This window comes from Drosophila nasuta, chromosome 2R (genome assembly GCF_023558535.2).
Source record: "Drosophila nasuta strain 15112-1781.00 chromosome 2R, ASM2355853v1, whole genome shotgun sequence".
Taxonomy (NCBI): domain Eukaryota; kingdom Metazoa; phylum Arthropoda; class Insecta; order Diptera; family Drosophilidae; genus Drosophila; species Drosophila nasuta.
Genome location: NC_083456.1, coordinates 20,584,822 through 20,603,829, shown reverse-complemented (window position 1 = coordinate 20,603,829; position 19,008 = coordinate 20,584,822). Strand labels below are relative to the sequence as shown.

Genomic DNA, 19,008 nt, shown 5'->3' with positions numbered 1-19,008 from the left:
CGCTCCATCGGGATGCGGCAGGGAAAGTTTCGCTTCAGAAAAATGCTTCAAATGGATGAGTGTGCGGAGTACCGAGATCGACATCGACATCAACATTCGTTCTATGGCCCCAAGTTGCTCCAACAAAGTTGAGTAACAGCAACGGCAACAGCTCAGCAGCGACAGCTAACCAAATGGCCTGGCATTGCTCATACGCCCCCCGTGCCGAGGGCGAGCAAAGTACACAGTGCCCAGGGCCCGTGGCGAGGCCAAAAGGTGGCGCATGAAAGTGCTCAAGTAAAATGGGCAAATCGTTAACGTTGAGCCAACTTCCACTCACTGTACGGATTTTACGAGTACGACTATGTCTTGCTCTTCCTCTTGCCAAACCAAAGCTGACTGAAATGGTTGACTGACTGAAGACTTGACTGTTCCGGGTCGGGTCTAGTCAACAGTCGACAGCCGTCAGGGTGATCGCATCGTATGTCATTTCGCATTTCGGTTTCATTGTCAATTGACACTTTTCCAGCTGCACTCACACAATGGTCAAATCGGGCGGCTGCTGCCACACAATGGTAAGGGGCGCCCCTTAGTGAACGACTCGAGTCGAGACCGTGCCACGTTTGTTTTATGGCCCAGTGGCAGCTGCTTATTGCTTTCGTTTTGCTTCAATGTGGCAACGTGCACGGTTACCACTTTGTTTGCAACACCAACTTTTAGCGTTTCTCGCTTGTTGCAGGCACTGCAAATTGAAATTGTTGCAACTTTGCTGGATTTATGCTGTTGCCACTCCCATCAGAGCAGCACATAGCAACAACTCTCTACCTCCACAGTGAAAGAGCTAAAGGCGGTTGGGAGCTCTGCTGCTTGCACTTCCGCTAATTAATTGGCATAGGAAATTAATATCAACTTAAATGTATTTAGCCTTGATTAATGAATAATTGATGGACAGCTGCACTGAATGACGACCTGACGGACGGCCAGTTGACTGACTGACACACCGAAAGACCGAAAGACAGGCAGCCTCCCAGCCAGTTTGTGGCATGGTGGCAGCAAAACAAGGAGTGGCAGCTTATGGTGGCTCATAAGCAAACTTCAACTCACCTCGGCAAATGGGCAAAAAGTTGACATTTTTAGCTTCATTAATCATTTAAGCGGGTCGCACAGGTTGACACGACAAAAACACCGCATGGACCAGAGCATAAAGGCACAAGGGCGGGACGGGGCGGCGGGCAACGGATGGTGGTGCGAAAGGCCAAGAAGTGGCAGGCGGCACCAAACATCCGTGGGCAGGCTGTTATTAATTACACAAATGGAATGAAACTCCAACAAGCTGGGTAAATATGCAAGTCAATATCCAAGCAAAAATAAATACAAATAATCGTACAAAAAATGGATATTGCATTAATAACTCCATGGAATATAAAAGAAGAATACAATTCAACTCGTTCAAATTGCAATGTGAACAAACAGCTATTTAATTGATTTTTACACGTCATGCTTTTCATTTTCCAATCATTTTATTTTCTTGTGAAAGGTTCTCATTCTCATATGTCAATTCGGAATACATGAATTTAAAGAAAAACTGGTGTCATAGTGAATGACAAAACAGATCTGCATTTAAATGAAGTCAACTAATTTTAAAATGTATCATAGTTTTGCAAATTTAAGTAAAAAGAAAATATCAAATTTTTGACTATTTAAAATAAACCATTTACTGTGCAACTGCATCAAAGAAAATTTATATCATTTAGATTTATCCTGCGATGCCTTGAGAAATTCCTCTTTTACGGCCTGCCGTTTTACCTTCCCATTAGAATTCTTAGCCAGGTTTGGGACGATCTGAACTCCTGCATGCAGCTGCTTATAGTTCTCGCTGATGTTTTCCGCAACAAAGTCCAACACTTGATTGGCTGTTAATTGACAACCTGCTTTAGTTACCACCGAAGCAGCTGCTGCATCGCCGTCGATCTCATTCCAAATGCCAAAGACACAAACTTCAGCCACTTCCGGCATTTGAGCTATGACTTCCTCGATCTCACGTGGATAATACATTTTCGTTCTAAACTTAAGGAAATCCCTTTTACGACCCACAATATAAAGATAGTTATCATCATCAAAGTATCCCAGATCACCAGTGTGAATCCATCCTTCGGAGTCCTGTATCTCTCTCGTTGCTGGAATATTTTCATAGTATCCTCCCCAATGTTGTCCAAGATGACAGTGGATTTCTCCCCGTTCGTTGGGTCCTAAAGCTTCACCACTTTCGCTTACAATACGCATTTGAACCTTAGATTGAAGTGTTCCCACCGATGCCAGTTTTGATTGAGGTCCAAAATTCCAGGTAACCACGCTGCCCATTTCTGTCACACCATAGCCTTGATGAAGAATTCCCTCAAATTGCAAATATAATTGCATCTTTTTCAATGTCTCAGATAGGCATCGATCTCCCCCGAACAAGATATACCGTAGAGTACGTAGCTGCTTTGCATTGATCTCCGGACTATGTGCTAACGTAGAAATGTAAGAAGAAGGCACCAAAGTCCAAGTGATTTTATATTCCTCACATATTGTCAAGAAAGAAGCAACACTAAAAACTTCTTTGGAAATAACTCGTAGAGTTCCATACACTCCCGCTGACGTCAAAACCAACAAACCAGACACCCAGTCTAGTGAACTTGGCGAATATTGAATGTCACTTTCACTTAGATAGCTGCAAAATTAAATAACTTTAATGATTCAATTTGCTGTCATAAATTAAGCTTTTACCTATAAAATTCAAATATCTTTCGACTGTTCGAAAAGGTAACTGCCTTTGGGGTGCCAGTTGTTCCAGAGGAACAGAGTATAGCCAATGTTCGATCTATGCCATTTTTAAAGCTTTCGGGTTTGTAATCCAATTGCAATTGTATTTGAAATATATCAAGGATGTTTGTAACACCTTCAACAATTCCGTCGATGATTACAATCTTCGTTTCAAATTCCTTATTTTCACTATTCATCTTATCAGCCACATATTTCAATTTATTGAAGATTTCGGCACAACAAAAAATGATTCTCGGCTTTGTTATATTTAGCAAATGGCAAATTGTGTTGTCAATCGTGTCAGGATGAACTGTATGAAATGGAGTTCCATTGAACATGCAACCATAAGCCAACGAAGCAACATGAGTTGTATTCTTTGCGAGAATGGCCACAATATCGGTTTCTTCAATGAATCCTTCTTGACGCAAATATGCACCTACTTTAGACGCATTTTGCAATATTTGGGAGCGAGTAAGAGTCGTTTTCTCGCTATGAGAAATCTGAAAGATTCTTTCGGGATCCTTTTGCAATTGTTCAAAAATAATCTCACCAATTGTTAGATCATTGCTGTAGGAACTTGGTTCACTGGCTCCTGACCAGATTTTGAGCTCCGGATTGTAGCTGGTTGACTGGCGTCTAGTTAGGTCTAACATTATTTTGTTACTGATATCTCTTTTGGTGTTCGGAAAGTTTTTTGAGCTTTTTTCATATTCTTATCAAAAAAAATTTCCACAAACATACAACAAATTTGTTACAATTTCATAATAGCTTTGACCGATAAGTCTTTAAAAACGAAATTATTTCTTGAGCTGATAGAATAGAATTAAAGTTTATCAGCTGGCAGCACAACTGTGAGTACAAAGATTTTTATACGCGCTGGTCATAATCTAAAAGTGTACTATAAATTTATGCATACTGAAGATATATAAGAGATAGGGCTTCGACAACACTTGTTATTTTTCCACGATTCAAATTTTTGCAAGCCCGCTTTCGCCTCATTAATCAAACAAAATGGAATACCAAGAGAAATTTTGAAGCTGGTGCTTGTACATACATATATAACACACAACAACATTTTTTATGATTCCTAAAAATTTGCGTTGAAGCTTTATAAAATCGTCAATTCGTAATAATTACATATAGTGAAAAAACACAACAAAGGAAAATATTGAAACCGCAGGTATTCCAGTTAAGCTTCACCATCAACTGAGCATCAAAATTACGCGTGAATTATATCACTCAAATTTGTCCTGTTGCCTTGAGAAATTCCTCTTTTACGGCCTGCCGTTTTACCTTTCCGTTAGGGTTCTTAGCCAAATTTGCAACAATCTGAACTCCTGCATGCAGCTGCTTATAGTTCTCGCTGATATTTTCCGCAACAAAGTCCAGCACTTGGTTGGCTGTTAATTGACATCCTGGTTTAGCTACCACCGAAGCGGCTGCTGCATCGCCGTCGATCTCATTCCAAATGCCAAAGACACAAACTTCAGCCACTTCCGGCATTCGAGCTATGACTTCCTCGATCTCAAGTGGATAATACATTTTCATTGTAAACCTAAGGAAATCCTTTTTACGACCAGCAATATAGAGATAGTTATCATTATCAAAGTAGCCCAAATCACCCGTGTGAATCCATCCTTTGGAGTCGTGAATCTCTCTCGTTGCTGGAATATTGTCATAGTATCCTCCCCAATGTTGTCCAAGATGACAGTGGAGCTCTCCCCGTTCGTTGGGTCCTAAGGCTTCACCACTTTCGCTTACAATACGCATACGAATATTAGGTTGGATTAGACCCGCCGATGTCAATTTTGATTTAGGTCCTAAATTACAGGTGGCTCCGCAGCCCATCTCTGTCAGCCCATAGACTTGATGAAGAATTCCCTCAAATTGCAGATATGATTGCATCTTTTCCAATGTCTCAGATAATGATCGATCTCCCCCGAACAAGATGTACCGTATAGTACGTAATTGCTTGGCATTGATCTCAGGGCTACTTATTAGCTTTGAAATATAAGGGGAAGACATCAAAGTCCAAGTGATTTTATATTCCTCACATAATGCCAAAAAAGAAGTGACACTAAAAGCTTCTTTAGAAATAATTCGTAATGTTCTATACACTCCTGTCGTAATCAAAACCAATAAACCAGTTACCCAGTCTAGTGAGCTTGGTGAATATTGAATATCACTTTCACCGAGATATCTGCAAAATAAAATAATGCTAATGATTCAATTTGCTGTCATAAATTAAGCTTTTACCTGTAAAATTCAAATATCTTTCGACTGTTTGAAATGGTAACTGCCTTTGGGGTGCCAGTTGTGCCAGAGGAACAGAGTATAGCCAATGTTCGATCTATGCCATTTTTAAAGCTTTCGGGTTTGTAATCCGATTGCAATTGCATTTGAAATATATCAAGGATGTTTGTAACGCCTTCAACAACTCCGTCGATGATTACAATCTTCGTTTCCAATTGCTTATTTTCACTATTCATTTTATCAACCACATATTTCAATTTATTGAAGACTTCGGCACCACAAAAAATGATTCGTGGCTTTGTTATATTTAGCAAATGGCAAATTGTGGTCTCAATAGTGTCAGGATGCACTGTATGAAATGGAGTTCCATTGAACATGCAACCATAAGCCAACGAAGCAACATGAGTTGTATTCTTTGCGAGAATGGCCACAATATCGGTTTCTTCAATGAATCCTTCTTGGCGCAAATATGCACCTACTTTAGACGCATTTTCTAATAATTGGGAGCGAGTTAGACTCGTTTTCTCGCTATGAGAAATTTGACAGATTTTCTCGGGTTCCTTTTGCAATTGTTCAAATATAATCTCACCAATTGTTAGATCATTGCTGTAGGAACTTGGTTCACTGGCTCCTGACCAGATTTTTAGCTCCGGATTGTAGCTGGTTGTCAGGCGTCTAGTTAGGTCTAACATTATTTCGTTACTGATATCTCTTTTGATTAGTAGCACCGAATTATTTTTTGTGCTATCTATGTACTCTTGGTTATCAAACTGATATGGTACCATTTAAAGTTATATAACAACTTAGATTAGTTCTTAAATACAAATTTTATTGCTCGAGTTGATATCATATCATAGAAAAGAAATTAAGATATCTACTTTCGATTGTGCTCTTCTGAGAAATAACCACTACTATCTACAGTTAAATGCGCAATAGACAAGGACTGCGCTGGTATTACTGATAGCTTGCACCTACTTTAGACGCATTTTGCAATAATTGGGAGCGAGTAAGAGTCGTTTTCTCGCTATGCGATATTTGACAGATTCTCTAGGGTTCCTTTTGCAATTGTTTAAATATAATCTCACCAATTGTTAGATCATTGCTCTAGGTACTTGGTTCACTGGCTCCTGCCCAGATTTTGAGCTCCGCATTGTAGGATGTTGTCAGGTGTTTACTTAGGTCCAACATTATTTTGTTACTGATCTCTCTTTTAGTGTCTGGCTTGCATGAAAGTTTTTTGAGCTTTCTTCAGACTCTTATCAAATAAAAATTTGCAACAAACAAACAACAAATTTGCAACAATGTTATAATAGCTTTGACCGATAAGTGTCTGAAAAAGAAATTTGTATTGCTCGAGTTGATAGCATAGAAGCAAAGTTTATCAGCTGGCAGCTCAACTGTGAGTATAAAGATTTTTATATACGCTGTCCATAGTGCAAAAGTGTACTATAAATTTGTGCATACTGGAGGTACATAAGAGATAGGGCTTCGACAACACTTGTTATTTTTCCACCTTTCAATTTTTTTGCCAAACCCGCTTTCGCCTCATTAATCGAAAAAATATCAAATACCAAGAGAAAATTTGAAGCTGGTGCTAGTACACATAAAACACATAACATAATGACATTTTTTATGATTCCTGAAAATTTGCGTTGAAGCTTTATGAAATAGTTAATTCGTAATAATTACATATAGTGAAAAAAACACAACAAAGGAAAATATTGAAACCGCGGGTATTCCAAGTAAGCTTCACCATCAACTGAGCATCAAAATTAAACAAGAATTATATCATTCAAATTTGTCCTGTTGCCTTGAGAAATTCCTCTTTTACGGCCTGCCGATTTACCTTGCCGTTAAGATTCTTAGCCAAATTCGGGACGATCTGAACTCCTGCATGCAGCTGCTTATAGTCTTCGCTGATGTTTTCCGCAACAAAGTCCAGCACTTGGTTGGCTGTTAATTGACATCCTGGTTTAGCTACCACCGAAGCAGCTGCTGCATCGCCGTCGATCTCATTCCAAATGCCAAAAAACACAAACTTCAGAGACTTCTGACATTTGAGCTATGACTTCCTCGATCTCACGTGGATAATACATTTCCATCGCAAATCTAAGGAAATCGCTTTTTCGACCCACAATATAAAGGTAGTTATCATCATCAAAGTAACCCAAATCTCCCGTATGAATCCATCCATCCGAGTCCTGTACCTCCGACCTGGCTAGTGCATTTCCGAAGTATCCTCCCCAATGTTGTCCAAGATGACAGTGGATTTCTCCCCGTTCGTTCGGTCCTAAAGCTTGACCACTTTCGCTTACAATACGCATGCGAATATTAGGCTGGATTAGACCCACCGATGACAGTTTTGATTGAGGACCAAAGTTATAGGTTGCCCCGCAACCTAACTCTGTCATTCCATAGACTTGATGAAGAATTCCTTCACATTGCAAATACGATTGCATTTTTTTGCAATGTCCCAGTTAGAGATCGATCTCCTGCGTACAGTATATACTGTAGACTACTTAGTTGCTTGGCATTCACCTCCTTGCTATTCGCTATCATAGCAATGTAAGGGGTAGCCACCACAGTCCAAGTGATTTTATATTCTCCACACAAGGTCAAGAATGAAGTGGCACTAAAAGCTTCTTTGGAAATAATTCGTAACGTTCCGTACACTCCAGACGTAATCAAAGCCACCAAGCCAGACACCCAGTTTAGGGGAGTTGCCGCATATTGTACATCATTTTGACAGAGATATCTACAATATAAATACAAATTTAAATGATAGATCTGGCTGTCATTAAATAAATTCTTCTTACCTGTATGGATCAAATATCTTTCGACTGCTCGAAATGGTAACTGCCTTTGGTATGCCAGTTGTGCCGGAAGTATTCAATATGGCCAACATTCGATCTATGCCATTTTTAAAGCTTTCGGGCTTATAATCAGGTTGCAATTGTGTTTGAAATATATCAAGTATATTTGTAATACCTTCTACATTTCCATCAAAGATTATGAACTTGGTTACCATTTGATTATTTATCGTATCAGCCAATTTTTTTTAATTTAGCGTAGTCTTGGGCACAACAGAACATTATTCGGGGCTTGGTTGCAATAAGAGAATGGTAAATTATAGAATCACTCATGTCAGGATAAAGTGCATGAAATGGCGTTCCATTGAACATGCAGCCAAAGGCCAACGAAGCTTCATGCGTTGTATCCCTCCCAAATATGGCAACAATATCTTTTTTTCTTCAATGAATCCTTCTTGACGCAAATATGCACCTACTTTGGACGCATTTTCTAATAATTGGGAGCGAGTTAAACTTGTTTTCTCGTTATGAGAAATTTGACAGATTCTCTCGGGTTCCTTTTGCAATTGTTCAAATATAATCTCACCAATTGTTAAATCATTGCTGTAGGAACTTGGTTCACTGGCTCCTGACCAGATTTTTAGCTCTGGGTTGTAGCTGGACGTCTGGCGTGTACTTTTGTCCAACATTTTTTTGCAACTGCCGTGTTTTTTTGTGGTGTCATTTATATACAAGAATAAAAAAACATTCACCTGCATCTTCAAGAGCTTTAGTACCTTCATAAATTATAAACTACCGTCATATCGATTTAATCTTCAGGCAAAACCACCTTAAGATTTTAAAATTTATTCAACTCTTGCTTATCATGAGTTTAACAGGAGGTCCGGTTTCTCGATGAGTGAGTCTGAAACTAGGTCTTTCTGATAAGTAATGACGACTTACCATGAATGCGAGATATGTTTGAGACAAAATAATCTCGAAAAAACTTTCTACGCTATCTCATTGCATTATATGATAAGATTAACAATTTAAACTATGAGTTCTTAGAATTTTATTGCCCTAATTGCTTTGCATAGAAGTAATGTTGAATTGAATACAACACTTTAAATTTGAACATGTCATGCTGCGAGTTTATCGACGAGCAGCACAATTTTCAGCTATTACAACAATATCGATTATATTGTGTACAACAGAATGCACTTTTCCAGCTCCGTTAACAGAACGCCCAGCAAAGTAATGGCATTAGCCACCTCTATGTAAACCATGGCCACACAATTTTAGTCAATTATTTATTTTGCAGGCAGTGCGAGAAGGAGGAGATGAGAGGCAGGCGGGCAGGCGACCAGGACGAAGCTTATCTTGACAGCCATTAAATGGCCGCCAAGCGTTAGAATGTGTGATTTATCTACGGACAGTCCGCATATAAACACACACACTCACACACAGCATGTGAATATGGTATGTGAAAGTATATAGTACTTGTATACGTGTGTGTATGTAGGTGCGTGTGCATTTTTAGCACGCACTGTGGCAATTTCAGCCAATAAGAGAAGCGGGGCCAGGTCGGTGGGACGTATGTACACATAAGCGACTGACTGCTTATCGCGCTTATCACGCGACGCTTTCGCTTTGCTGGTGTCATGTTGTATAGAATGTGTATAATTTTTATCGCATGATACTAGCTAACTGGCATTGCTTGGTTTAGTTTATTGACCCACAACTAGGTAAAGTAACAGGCCGGCAATTTGTTAGCGGCTTCGATGGGTTCATCCGGCGTAACAGCCATAAATTTTCGCCAATCTACCCGGTATATTTTTTTGGGCTTCTTTTTTGGCTGGGGGGGAGAAAGCCAAAGGAAGGGACAACATTTTCATGCGAGCTAATTTTGAGTTAAGGTTGCGTTTGAGACTCGCTTGGGTTCGCTTGGCAGCCTCTAAAAATAGAAAGCACACGCCCTCCGCCTATGACATGCGCCATGATAGATGATTTTGCTCTTTGGGGCTAATAATAGCTCTGGGAGAGCCTATAGACATGCTCCATCTCTCCTGCTCCTGCTCTCCCCATGACTGGGGCCCGAAGCATCTCTGCTCCTTTTGCCCCTTTGTAGCATCACTTTCATTAAAAGTTGCGTCTGGGCGCGAACAATGTATTGACATTTCAATTAATTAACAGCCTGAAAGCGTTGGTCGATGCAAGCTTTGACCTTTGGCTGAATGATGTTTCAACGATGCCTGACAATTTACGAGAGGGGGCTGAAGTATTTCTGCTAAACACACTTAAAGTAAAATATATTCATTGATATTTAATGAAGCAATTGTAGTTAAGATTAATACTGATATCTCTGTAACTTAAACAAACAGGTATTAATATATTTTTATTCGATTGCTTTCGATGACTTCTCGAATACACCTCGCTTTTGGGCGCTGCACTTTAACCTTTGCCTTCAAACAAAATCTCTATTGCCCCCCTGCCCCCAACATCCCTGCAAGTTCACGGAACAGCCCGGAAAATGAGGCAATGTTTTCATTGTGGAGGCAAATTTGAAAATTTTATCAAATGGCTGCAAAAATAAATGTTAAAGTTAAGTCTCTGGCTGAGGTGGGCTTTATGCAAATCCTTACGCCACAAAATGTCAGACACACACACTCACATACGCAGATAGACACCAATACACACACACGAGTACTTGCACGAAACTCTCGCAAGAACGTCTAAACGGCGAAATGCTACTAAGCCCACTTACTTACAATTTAGCGAAAAACAAAAAAAAATATAACGAAACCGAGAGAATAATAATAAAAAAAAACAACAACAACATACTGCGAAAACGAGAGTGTAAAAAAATTTTGCATACATAAAACGAGAAGAGAAGCGTGCGAAGCAAAAAAAAAAAAAAATGAATCCAGCTTTATGGCACGCATACAAGTACAGTTGCATACGCACACACAGACACAGACACACATACACGGAATACTTGACTTTATTCCATTGCTTGCAGCGCAAGTGCCTTAATAGTGTGCGTAAGCGAGCGCCTGTGTGTGTGTGTGTAACTGTATGTGTACTACTTTCTCGCCGTTATACAAGCGGGCGGCACAAAATCCAATCAACATAACGAGCTACAAGCGCCGCTGAGCGGCATAAAATGCAAAAAAAAAAAATTATATATATGTACAGATATATGTTGTGGGTGTCTGTCTCTGTGTGTGAGTGTGTGTGTGTGTTGGTGTGGGTGTGTGTCGAGATTGCACACACAGCATGCTCAGCACGCTCAGCACGCTCAACACGCTATTTGGCAGAGAACACTGCGCGAAATCAAGTTGCCGGGGTGACTGACGCCTTAAGCCAAGTAGAGCGCCATAAGCCCAAGACACCGAACCGGAAAAGGGTTAGACCAAGCAGAATGGAATGGAATTCCGTATTTCAGAAATCATTGCTCGTCGTCTGTCTGAAAGCCCTAAGCCATCGCCTACTCGCATAAAGTCCATTGCTCTAGGAATCGTTGTCATCTCCCGCATAACAAGCGGAAATGCTTTATTTAAATAAAGTTTGGATGGTTCAAATAATTATTATTTTAAACAGATCCCACACTTGAATTTTTTACTGAGTTTTCAAGCAAATGTATGCTCTGAATTTCGTAGTTGAAAACTTCTTTTTGAACACAAATCGAGCTGATTTAACTTATTTTTAGTTTATTATTGCATTCGTATGCGATGTGAAACAAGAATAAACCGTAGCTTAAACTTTGCATACAACTTTCGTATTTTTATAATAAATGATAAATGCACTAAAATTGCAATTAAAATTATTCTAAATGTGGTGAAACAAATTAGAAATACAGTTGATCAAATTTCACATGCAAATCAATCATAATCCTTAAAAAAAAGTGAAGCATACTTTTAGGAATGTTTGAAATGCAAACGCAACAATTTTAATTATATTTAATGTTATGTAATTGCACACTGCTAAGCCAACCGCAGGCAAATCAAATTAAAATAAAAAATAAAACAATTTAATTTATAAATAATGTGGCAAATGGCAAACCAGCTGCGTGCCTCAAGCCCCCCAAAATAATCCTCTGCGAAACTCGAACTCTGCGTATATTTTCTCCCGGCTTCCCATTAATATTGTCCACAAGAGTCTTTTGTACGCGCGTTCATTCAACTTATAGCCAGCAAGTGCAACAACAACAACAAGCAGTGTGACAAGCGACATGCAAAATAAAAAAATACAGAAACGCACATACACAAACAAACAAATGGCCTGAAACTGAAACTGAGACTTGGAGCTCTGGCCAAAAGGCCGAGAGGTAGACAAAAGTGTAGTAAAAATTGTGCACAGCTCAAAAGTGTGTCGACTTGGCAGCAGTAGCAGCAACAGCAACAACAAACAAATGAAATAAAAGTAAACCCATTTACACCACACAGCCAGAAGAAAGATGCGCCAACAAACTTGTGGGTGGCGCTGGGCGGCGCTCGATGCGCAATGCTCGACGACTGCTTGGCAAGCTGCAAATGTGGGGCATTTGGCAGTCGCAGACGCAGTTGCAGTTGCAGTTGCTGTTGCTGTTGCAATTGCAGTCGCATTGTTAACTTTCTTTGACAGCGGGCCAAAAATGGAGACCGCCCGTGGTTGCTCTCGGCATCGCTCTCTCTCTCTCTCTCTCTCGCTCTCTCTTGCTTTCTGTGTGTGTGTGTGTGTGTGAATGTGAGTTGTCATTGTAGCTGCGGCTGTTTCAGTATCAGCTGCAAAACAGTCAACAATGCTGACGTGGCCTGAACAGGCCGTTGGGCGGAGAGGATAGCAACTACCAAGTAGACAATGCTCAACACCAACAGCGGCCACAACAACAACAACAACAACAATACCAAAAGCAGCAATAGCAACGAGAGCAACAGCAACTTTGTTTATTTATGGCACGAAATTGCGGGCACAGCAGCAAATTAACACAGCACGAATCCTGGGCAGCCTGTTGCCATTCTCATTCCCATTCCCATTCCCATATCGTTAAATTGATTATTTGGTTACACACACTCACACACTCACAGAGAATGAGAGAGAGAGAGACCCATATACACGGTTCCACACGACTCGGTCATGGCCATTAGCAACACCCAGAACACTCACGGACACAGGACACAATTGTTGTGTGTGCTTGGGCCACAGTGTCCAATGTCCTGTTGTCCTTCCAGCTGGCCGTTGCAACTGATATGCATAAAAGCCGCATTCAATGCTGGGCGTGGCAACCGCACGCACTTATCAGCATTCACAGCACGTTGCCGTCAACGACATCGACGTCAACAGCAACAGCGACAGCAACACCAATAGCAACAGCAACAGCAGCAGCAACGTCAGCGTTAGCGTTAACAGCAGCGTCGACGTCGCCCACTGAAGTGCACAAAAATGCTTATAAAGGATTAATTCGATTGCAATATTCACATTCGCATGGCCCTCGTTGTCGGCCTTTGCATCTGGCCAGTGTCATTTGCCGATATGTCGCTTCCCATTGCCAGTCATCAGCATTGTTTTAATTGTCCCAACCGTAATGATATTTTATGGCTTTTACGACCAATTCAGTATTTTAATCCACCTTGCTATATAGTAGCTTTACATTTACCAATAAGTTCTTGACTTCTTAAATTATCACTGAAATATTTATCTCTCCTTTAACAGAAATCTAACCCAGACATTTCCTCGAGTTTATTTGAAATCACACCTATCATTTCATATTAACAATTTCACACCACAAACGAGCACTTTAAATGGCTTGAGTATTGAGTATCGAAGTTTAGTTTAATTTATGACACGAAATTGAGACAAACATCTACACTGATTGCTGTGCATTGCTTTGCTGTGGCATCTTTGCCACTGACATGTTAATTGGACTAATTTAATAATTACGAACTTTGCACAACAGATTCTCACACAAGATTTGTGTGTCGAATGGTGCAATTAAAACATGCTAATAATTATGTGCTAAATCGTAATATATCGTTTCATTGCAGATACTTAACTCACACCTGGAGAGATACTGAGAGTCGAAGTGTTGGAACTTTAGTTCCATCAACTAATTGAATAATTGGAACAGTTTGCGCCTCGCCATGGGCACCGGACACTACTTCTGGGCGATCTTCTATTTTACCAGCCTGTGTAGCGCCTCACTGTAAGTTCAATTCGATATCTTCCATCCACCTCTGTAACATCCTACTACTAATAATACTACTACTACTTACAACAATAGTTGCAATAAAGTACTACTCGTATTGCCAGTTTTTGTATTATTTTGTCAACATACTTTAATTTACTTCACATGGCGCACTCGGTTGAATGCCGCTTCAAAAAGGCGATTTGCATACAATTGCCGTTCATTTTTGCTGGGGCGTTGAATGGTGTGCCACGCCCACCACATGAACATCCCCTCAAAAAAAAAAACAGGCACATACGAATTACGTACTCTCGTATATTGAGTGTCTGTCGTATACATAATATTTCAAGTAGTGCTGTAGTCAGCTGTAGTTTTGCTTTTGCGTTTGTTGTTTTTCCAGCCACGCCTTCGTCTCTCCGTCTCTCTTTTAGTTTTTGCTTTTCCCCGTTCCAAGAGCGCCTCAGTTGAACATACTCGTAATCATTTCCATAACATGTTTTTATGCATTTTAACAGTTTCACTTCACAACATCATTAAAATGTAATTAATTTTCATGTAATTTTTGTCGGAGCATAAATTTTGGAATTATTTACGCTCAAGCCGAGGACAGAGCCAACAGCAATTGTGGCTTTGCCTGGGCTTCTGATATGTGCGACAGTGTATAATGAAGATCTCTTCAGAGTCCACACACCCAATTACACTTCCACCCAATTTGTATATAAAGCATAATTTTACGAAAATAAAAAGACAACACAAATCCGTAAAAAAATTCAAAATTTTTTAAACTTTTTTGAAATTCACACATCTAAATCTCTTGCTGTAAATGTATGCAAAAACTTTTCTTTTCTTATTGCAATTCTCGCTAAAAAAAACCAAAAAAAAATAAAAAGAAACACAAAAAAATAAAAAAATAATAATTATATTAAATTTCAATCAGCAAAAAGCATTTTTTCCAAACTACTTCCAATATTATCTCGTACACAAAAACAAAAATACAAAACAAATAAAATAAAATGAAACTCCAAAATTAAAATTATACGTGCGTACCTATCCATATCCTGATTTCAGAGCAAATAATGCCAAAATAAATTTCCGAGAAAAGGAGAAAAAAGTCTTAGATCAAATTTTAGGTGCAGGCAAATACGATGCCAGAATTCGACCATCGGGAATAAATGGCACAGGTGAGCATGTCTTTTTGTTGTACATTTTATTAAAATACTATATTATAGTTAATTACAAAAATATATATCTATCTATTTAACTACTAATATCCAACTTAAACTTGTTAACTTTAAACATTTATGATTTATGTTTGTATTTTTGTTTGCTGTTTGTTTGATTATTGATTTCATTGGACAAAATTATCAAAAAACAAAAACGAAATAAATATGCTATAACAACAATTGGTGATACACTCGAATACTTAATACTTATCTATCTTTCTATGTCTTCATCTAAGTATAATATAAAATTAATTTAACAAACAAGCCCGTTTAATTAGTTTAGGCAAAGAAGCGTCTAAATTGATTGCGTTGCTTAGCTAGTTAGTTAGATCAGCAAATAAGTTACATACTTGCAAGACTATGTTAACTCACAATTTAAACCCAAACTCTATGCCAGATGGTCCCGCCATAGTCAGAATCAATCTATTCGTACGCAGTATTATGACGATTAGTGATATTAAAATGGTAAGTCCCCCACAACAGAGTGAGCCTCCTTCAAAATAAATAAAAAAAAAACTATACACTCAAAAACCTGTTCTAATTCAAATAAAATTTTCAATTGCTTGGCCTCAATTTACTCAAAATTCGATAGACCCAAAGACCCGCCCCAAAGCCTGCCACTCGCTCGCTCTTATCATCTGAACAGCACCCCATATATAAGACATGCATAAGATATACACGATATTAACTTTATACCCCGGTTTTCCTCAACATGTTCTTGGTAGTGCTCAGTTACTTACATGCAACTTAACTTAACTATCTACTCAATGCTACTTACTATACTCATACATATATACTACATAAGAGCAGTACGAATATGCACTGCTGCATAAACTAAACAGTAACTCGAAAAAAAGAAACTAAGAATTTTAAACTGTTTGTTTGTTTGTTTTATGTGTTGAAGTTGAGTTTCAATCTATTTTTTCCTTTTAGTACTCCACTCCTCAACACCTCTACACCTCTCACTCTCTCTCTCTCTATCTCTCTCTGGTTCTGTCTTTCCTTACGTTCTCTCTTTGAATCTATAACTATATTCCCCACATATCTAACTTTGTTGCTGTTGCGTTCCTTGCGTTTGTTTCGTGTTTCCTTTTTGCAAAGCAAAGCCACAATTGTGGCACATGTATTTGTATACTCTCGTGTATTATCTTTCAGTTTGGTTTTACGCAAATTTTAGAGACATTGTTCATTGCATTTGCCACAGTTTTTTTATTTTCGTTTTTTGCGTCTTCAGTTATCAGTTACTGAGAGAAAAAATGTTTCAACTTTCTCTATAGACAAAGCTTATACTCACATATATTCTGATATATATCAACTTTAGCGGTGTTCGTATTTTGAGTTTCATACATTTTATTTCGTTTTGGATTTGTAATAGATTATCTCTCTCACATACCATTTACAGACACTTGTGCAGCAGTAAGTGCAGAAAACCCTTAGAGGATTAAACAGATGTGCTAGCAAATCGATAAAACATCAATTTCAACCAAATTTCACGCATAAAACCTTCGTCTGCAGTTGAAGTAAAACTGTTGCCTAGTTTCAGGCGCAACTCACAAATCATTTCTGATTTGCTGGCAAAAAGAGCCTGTCACTTACAATACACACACACAGACACACACAGAGAGAGACAAAGACATATGTATTTGAGTATTAGTATATCGTAACAAAAATGATTGAATATGGATGGATACTCGAGCAGCAGCAGCCAATAAATCATTTGCTTTATTTAAAGAACACATTAACATGAGCGAACTGCAAAAAAAAAAACAGAATGTTCTACAATTGAGTCTTCCGTATTACATTAATTTACAACATGGATTTTCCATTTAACAACGGAAATCGCACATGTATTGAACAATAATATGGCATTTAATGTGATTTATACCACCATTTGGCTAAAACACTTTGTGTTTCTCAATAACTATTTAAATGTTATTCTGAGTATGTTTTACTATTTTCAATTCTCTGTGTATCTCAACACCCAAGTACAACTGTGTATGTGTCAGTCGCTATTAGTGCCCCTGTCTGCCACCTCTTAGTCATAATATGATTTCCACTTTGATTACAATCAAGCATTGATTTAATTTACAATTAACTTTTTTCCTGTATTTCTCTCTGTCTCTGTCTGTGTGTCTGTGTGCGTGTGTGTGTGGTTGGCTATGGTTGGTATACGTTATTTCTGCCATGTTGACTTTACCCACAGCACTGAACATCATTAAAAATTCAGAAGTATCATCAATATATGTATGTAAATCGACCCACACCTGAGCCATGTGCAACTGGCCACAAAGTATAGTCAACTGCAAACATCAATAATTATAAAAGCAAAAGGAAAAAAAAAACCAAAATAACAATAATGCCAAAAACAATAAAATGTCCATCAATTATCGCAAATAAACAGCATACTTGTATTATTTTCACACAACGTTTTTATATATTATGCCCTATAATTTACATTAATATATTAAACACATTATTAACTCATATAATACACAACTACTAACTACTACTTACTACTAGTAAATACTATCAAAATTTTAACCTTAGATTACGTATACGTGTGTACATATTTATATAGTTTATGCTTGTAAACAAACTGTCGACGAGAAATCTTAGCTTAGCTCTGTAAGTTCTTCGAAATGGATGCGCACTTATTCTAAGAGTAAGCAGGTCATAGAAATAAAATAAAACTTTATTACAGCCAAAAAAAAAAAGAGCATAAAACATAAGGCGAAATGGGAGGCCACGTTTTGCAGTGTGTTGTGTGTTGTGTCCACAAGTAGCCGGATACGACTATCTTCTGGGTAGCATTTGGTCATTTTAAGTATTTTATATGCTAAGTTTTAGTGTGAATTGGTATGAAGATGAAGATGAAGATGCTGACGCCGTAGCCAGTCCATTTGTTTGGCCAGTTGTTAAATTTGTTTATTACTATGCACATTGTACAAAACGGTCTATCTATATGTATTATCCTCCAGATGGTCCCGCCGTTGTGCGCGTCAACATATTCGTTAGAAGTATATCGAAAATCGATGATGTAACCATGGTAAGTGCGCGCAACAAAAACTTCAAAAAAAAAACCTTCTCCTCAACCACCCCATAACCTCTATAAAAAAAAAAATAGAAAAAACTATATAGATAAGAACAACACTCTCAGCCTCAACGTAGACCATGCGTGTAAGGATATTTGCTTGTGTGTGTGTGTGTGTGCAATTCAAACCATATGCGTGCCAATGAACTTCAAAATATTCACTCGCCTCTTGCCCCTCCGTCTCTTTCTCTCTGTCTGACTCTCCACTCATCTCGCAGTCAATGTTTTATGTCAGGGTGTTTCCATATAACGTTATGTATCTGCTGTTAGTTTTATGTCTAATCTATACCCAGGCGTTGACCATCAAAAATATATATAAAAAAAAAAATACCACACTATTTTTGCCTATACAAAAACCATATGAATTATAATGATAACTAACTATGCTATGTATACATACAAAATATATATACTATATCGGACATTGGTATTAACTACATGCGTTTAATTGTTTAACTATCGATGTGTTTTCTCTTTTATTTTTCAAACTATTCATTTCAAATTATAGTTTTCGAAATTATCTAATGAAAATGTCTGTCTTTTTGTTACACATAAGGAAATAATTGGCTAAGATTTATGATGCATTATATTATTAGTCTTTGTGATATGTTATTTAAGTTACACATCTGCATTCGATAACTGGTTATTATTTTTTATTATTGTCTGTCAAACAAAAATGTAAAATAACAACTCTGTTTTGTAGTA

General features: G+C 38.3%; 3 protein-coding genes across 19 annotated transcripts in view; 1 reads left to right on the top strand and 2 right to left on the bottom strand.

The window, feature by feature from the left end:
- Window positions 1–19,008, top strand: part of LOC132783937 (glutamate-gated chloride channel) — a 49,746-nt gene that overhangs the window by 13,454 nt on the left and 17,284 nt on the right. For 6 of the 15 annotated variants that reach the window (XM_060789264.1, XM_060789267.1, XM_060789260.1 and 3 more), the window contains exons 2-3: window positions 13,850–14,007; window positions 15,058–15,170. In XM_060789264.1, coding sequence (XP_060645247.1) covers window positions 13,946–14,007; window positions 15,058–15,170 — 175 coding nt within the window. In that variant the 5' untranslated portion in view covers window positions 13,850–13,945. Of the gene's footprint in view, window positions 1–13,849; window positions 14,008–15,057; window positions 15,171–15,609; window positions 15,678–18,190; window positions 18,259–19,008 lie in introns of all 15 variants that reach the window. The other 9 variants (XM_060789265.1, XM_060789268.1, XM_060789261.1 and 6 more) reach the window with 2 other exon arrangements.
- Window positions 1,508–5,750, bottom strand: LOC132783936 (luciferin 4-monooxygenase-like). Of its 3 annotated transcripts, none has more exons than XM_060789251.1 (3): window positions 5,041–5,744; window positions 2,547–2,692; window positions 1,508–2,489 (listed from the first exon to the last, which is right to left on the bottom strand). In XM_060789251.1, exons 1-3 carry the CDS (start codon window positions 5,727–5,729, stop codon window positions 1,726–1,728), a joined length of 1,599 nt encoding a protein of 532 aa, XP_060645234.1. In that variant the 5' UTR covers window positions 5,730–5,744; the 3' UTR covers window positions 1,508–1,725. The 3 variants fall into 3 exon arrangements, 2 of the variants coding, with proteins under 2 accessions (XP_060645234.1, XP_060645235.1); XR_009632222.1 differs by adding an exon at window positions 2,749–4,984 and having other exon boundaries at window positions 2,397–2,692; window positions 5,041–5,750; XM_060789252.1 differs by lacking the exon at window positions 5,041–5,744 and adding an exon at window positions 2,749–3,748 and having other exon boundaries at window positions 1,523–2,692.
- LOC132785144 (8-demethylnovobiocic acid synthase-like) lies at window positions 7,474–8,245 on the bottom strand. The gene is made up of 2 exons (XM_060791136.1): window positions 7,854–8,245; window positions 7,474–7,792 (listed from the first exon to the last, which is right to left on the bottom strand). The coding sequence occupies exons 1-2, from the start codon at window positions 8,063–8,065 to the stop codon at window positions 7,474–7,476; spliced, it is 531 nt and encodes a 176-aa protein (XP_060647119.1). The 5' UTR covers window positions 8,066–8,245.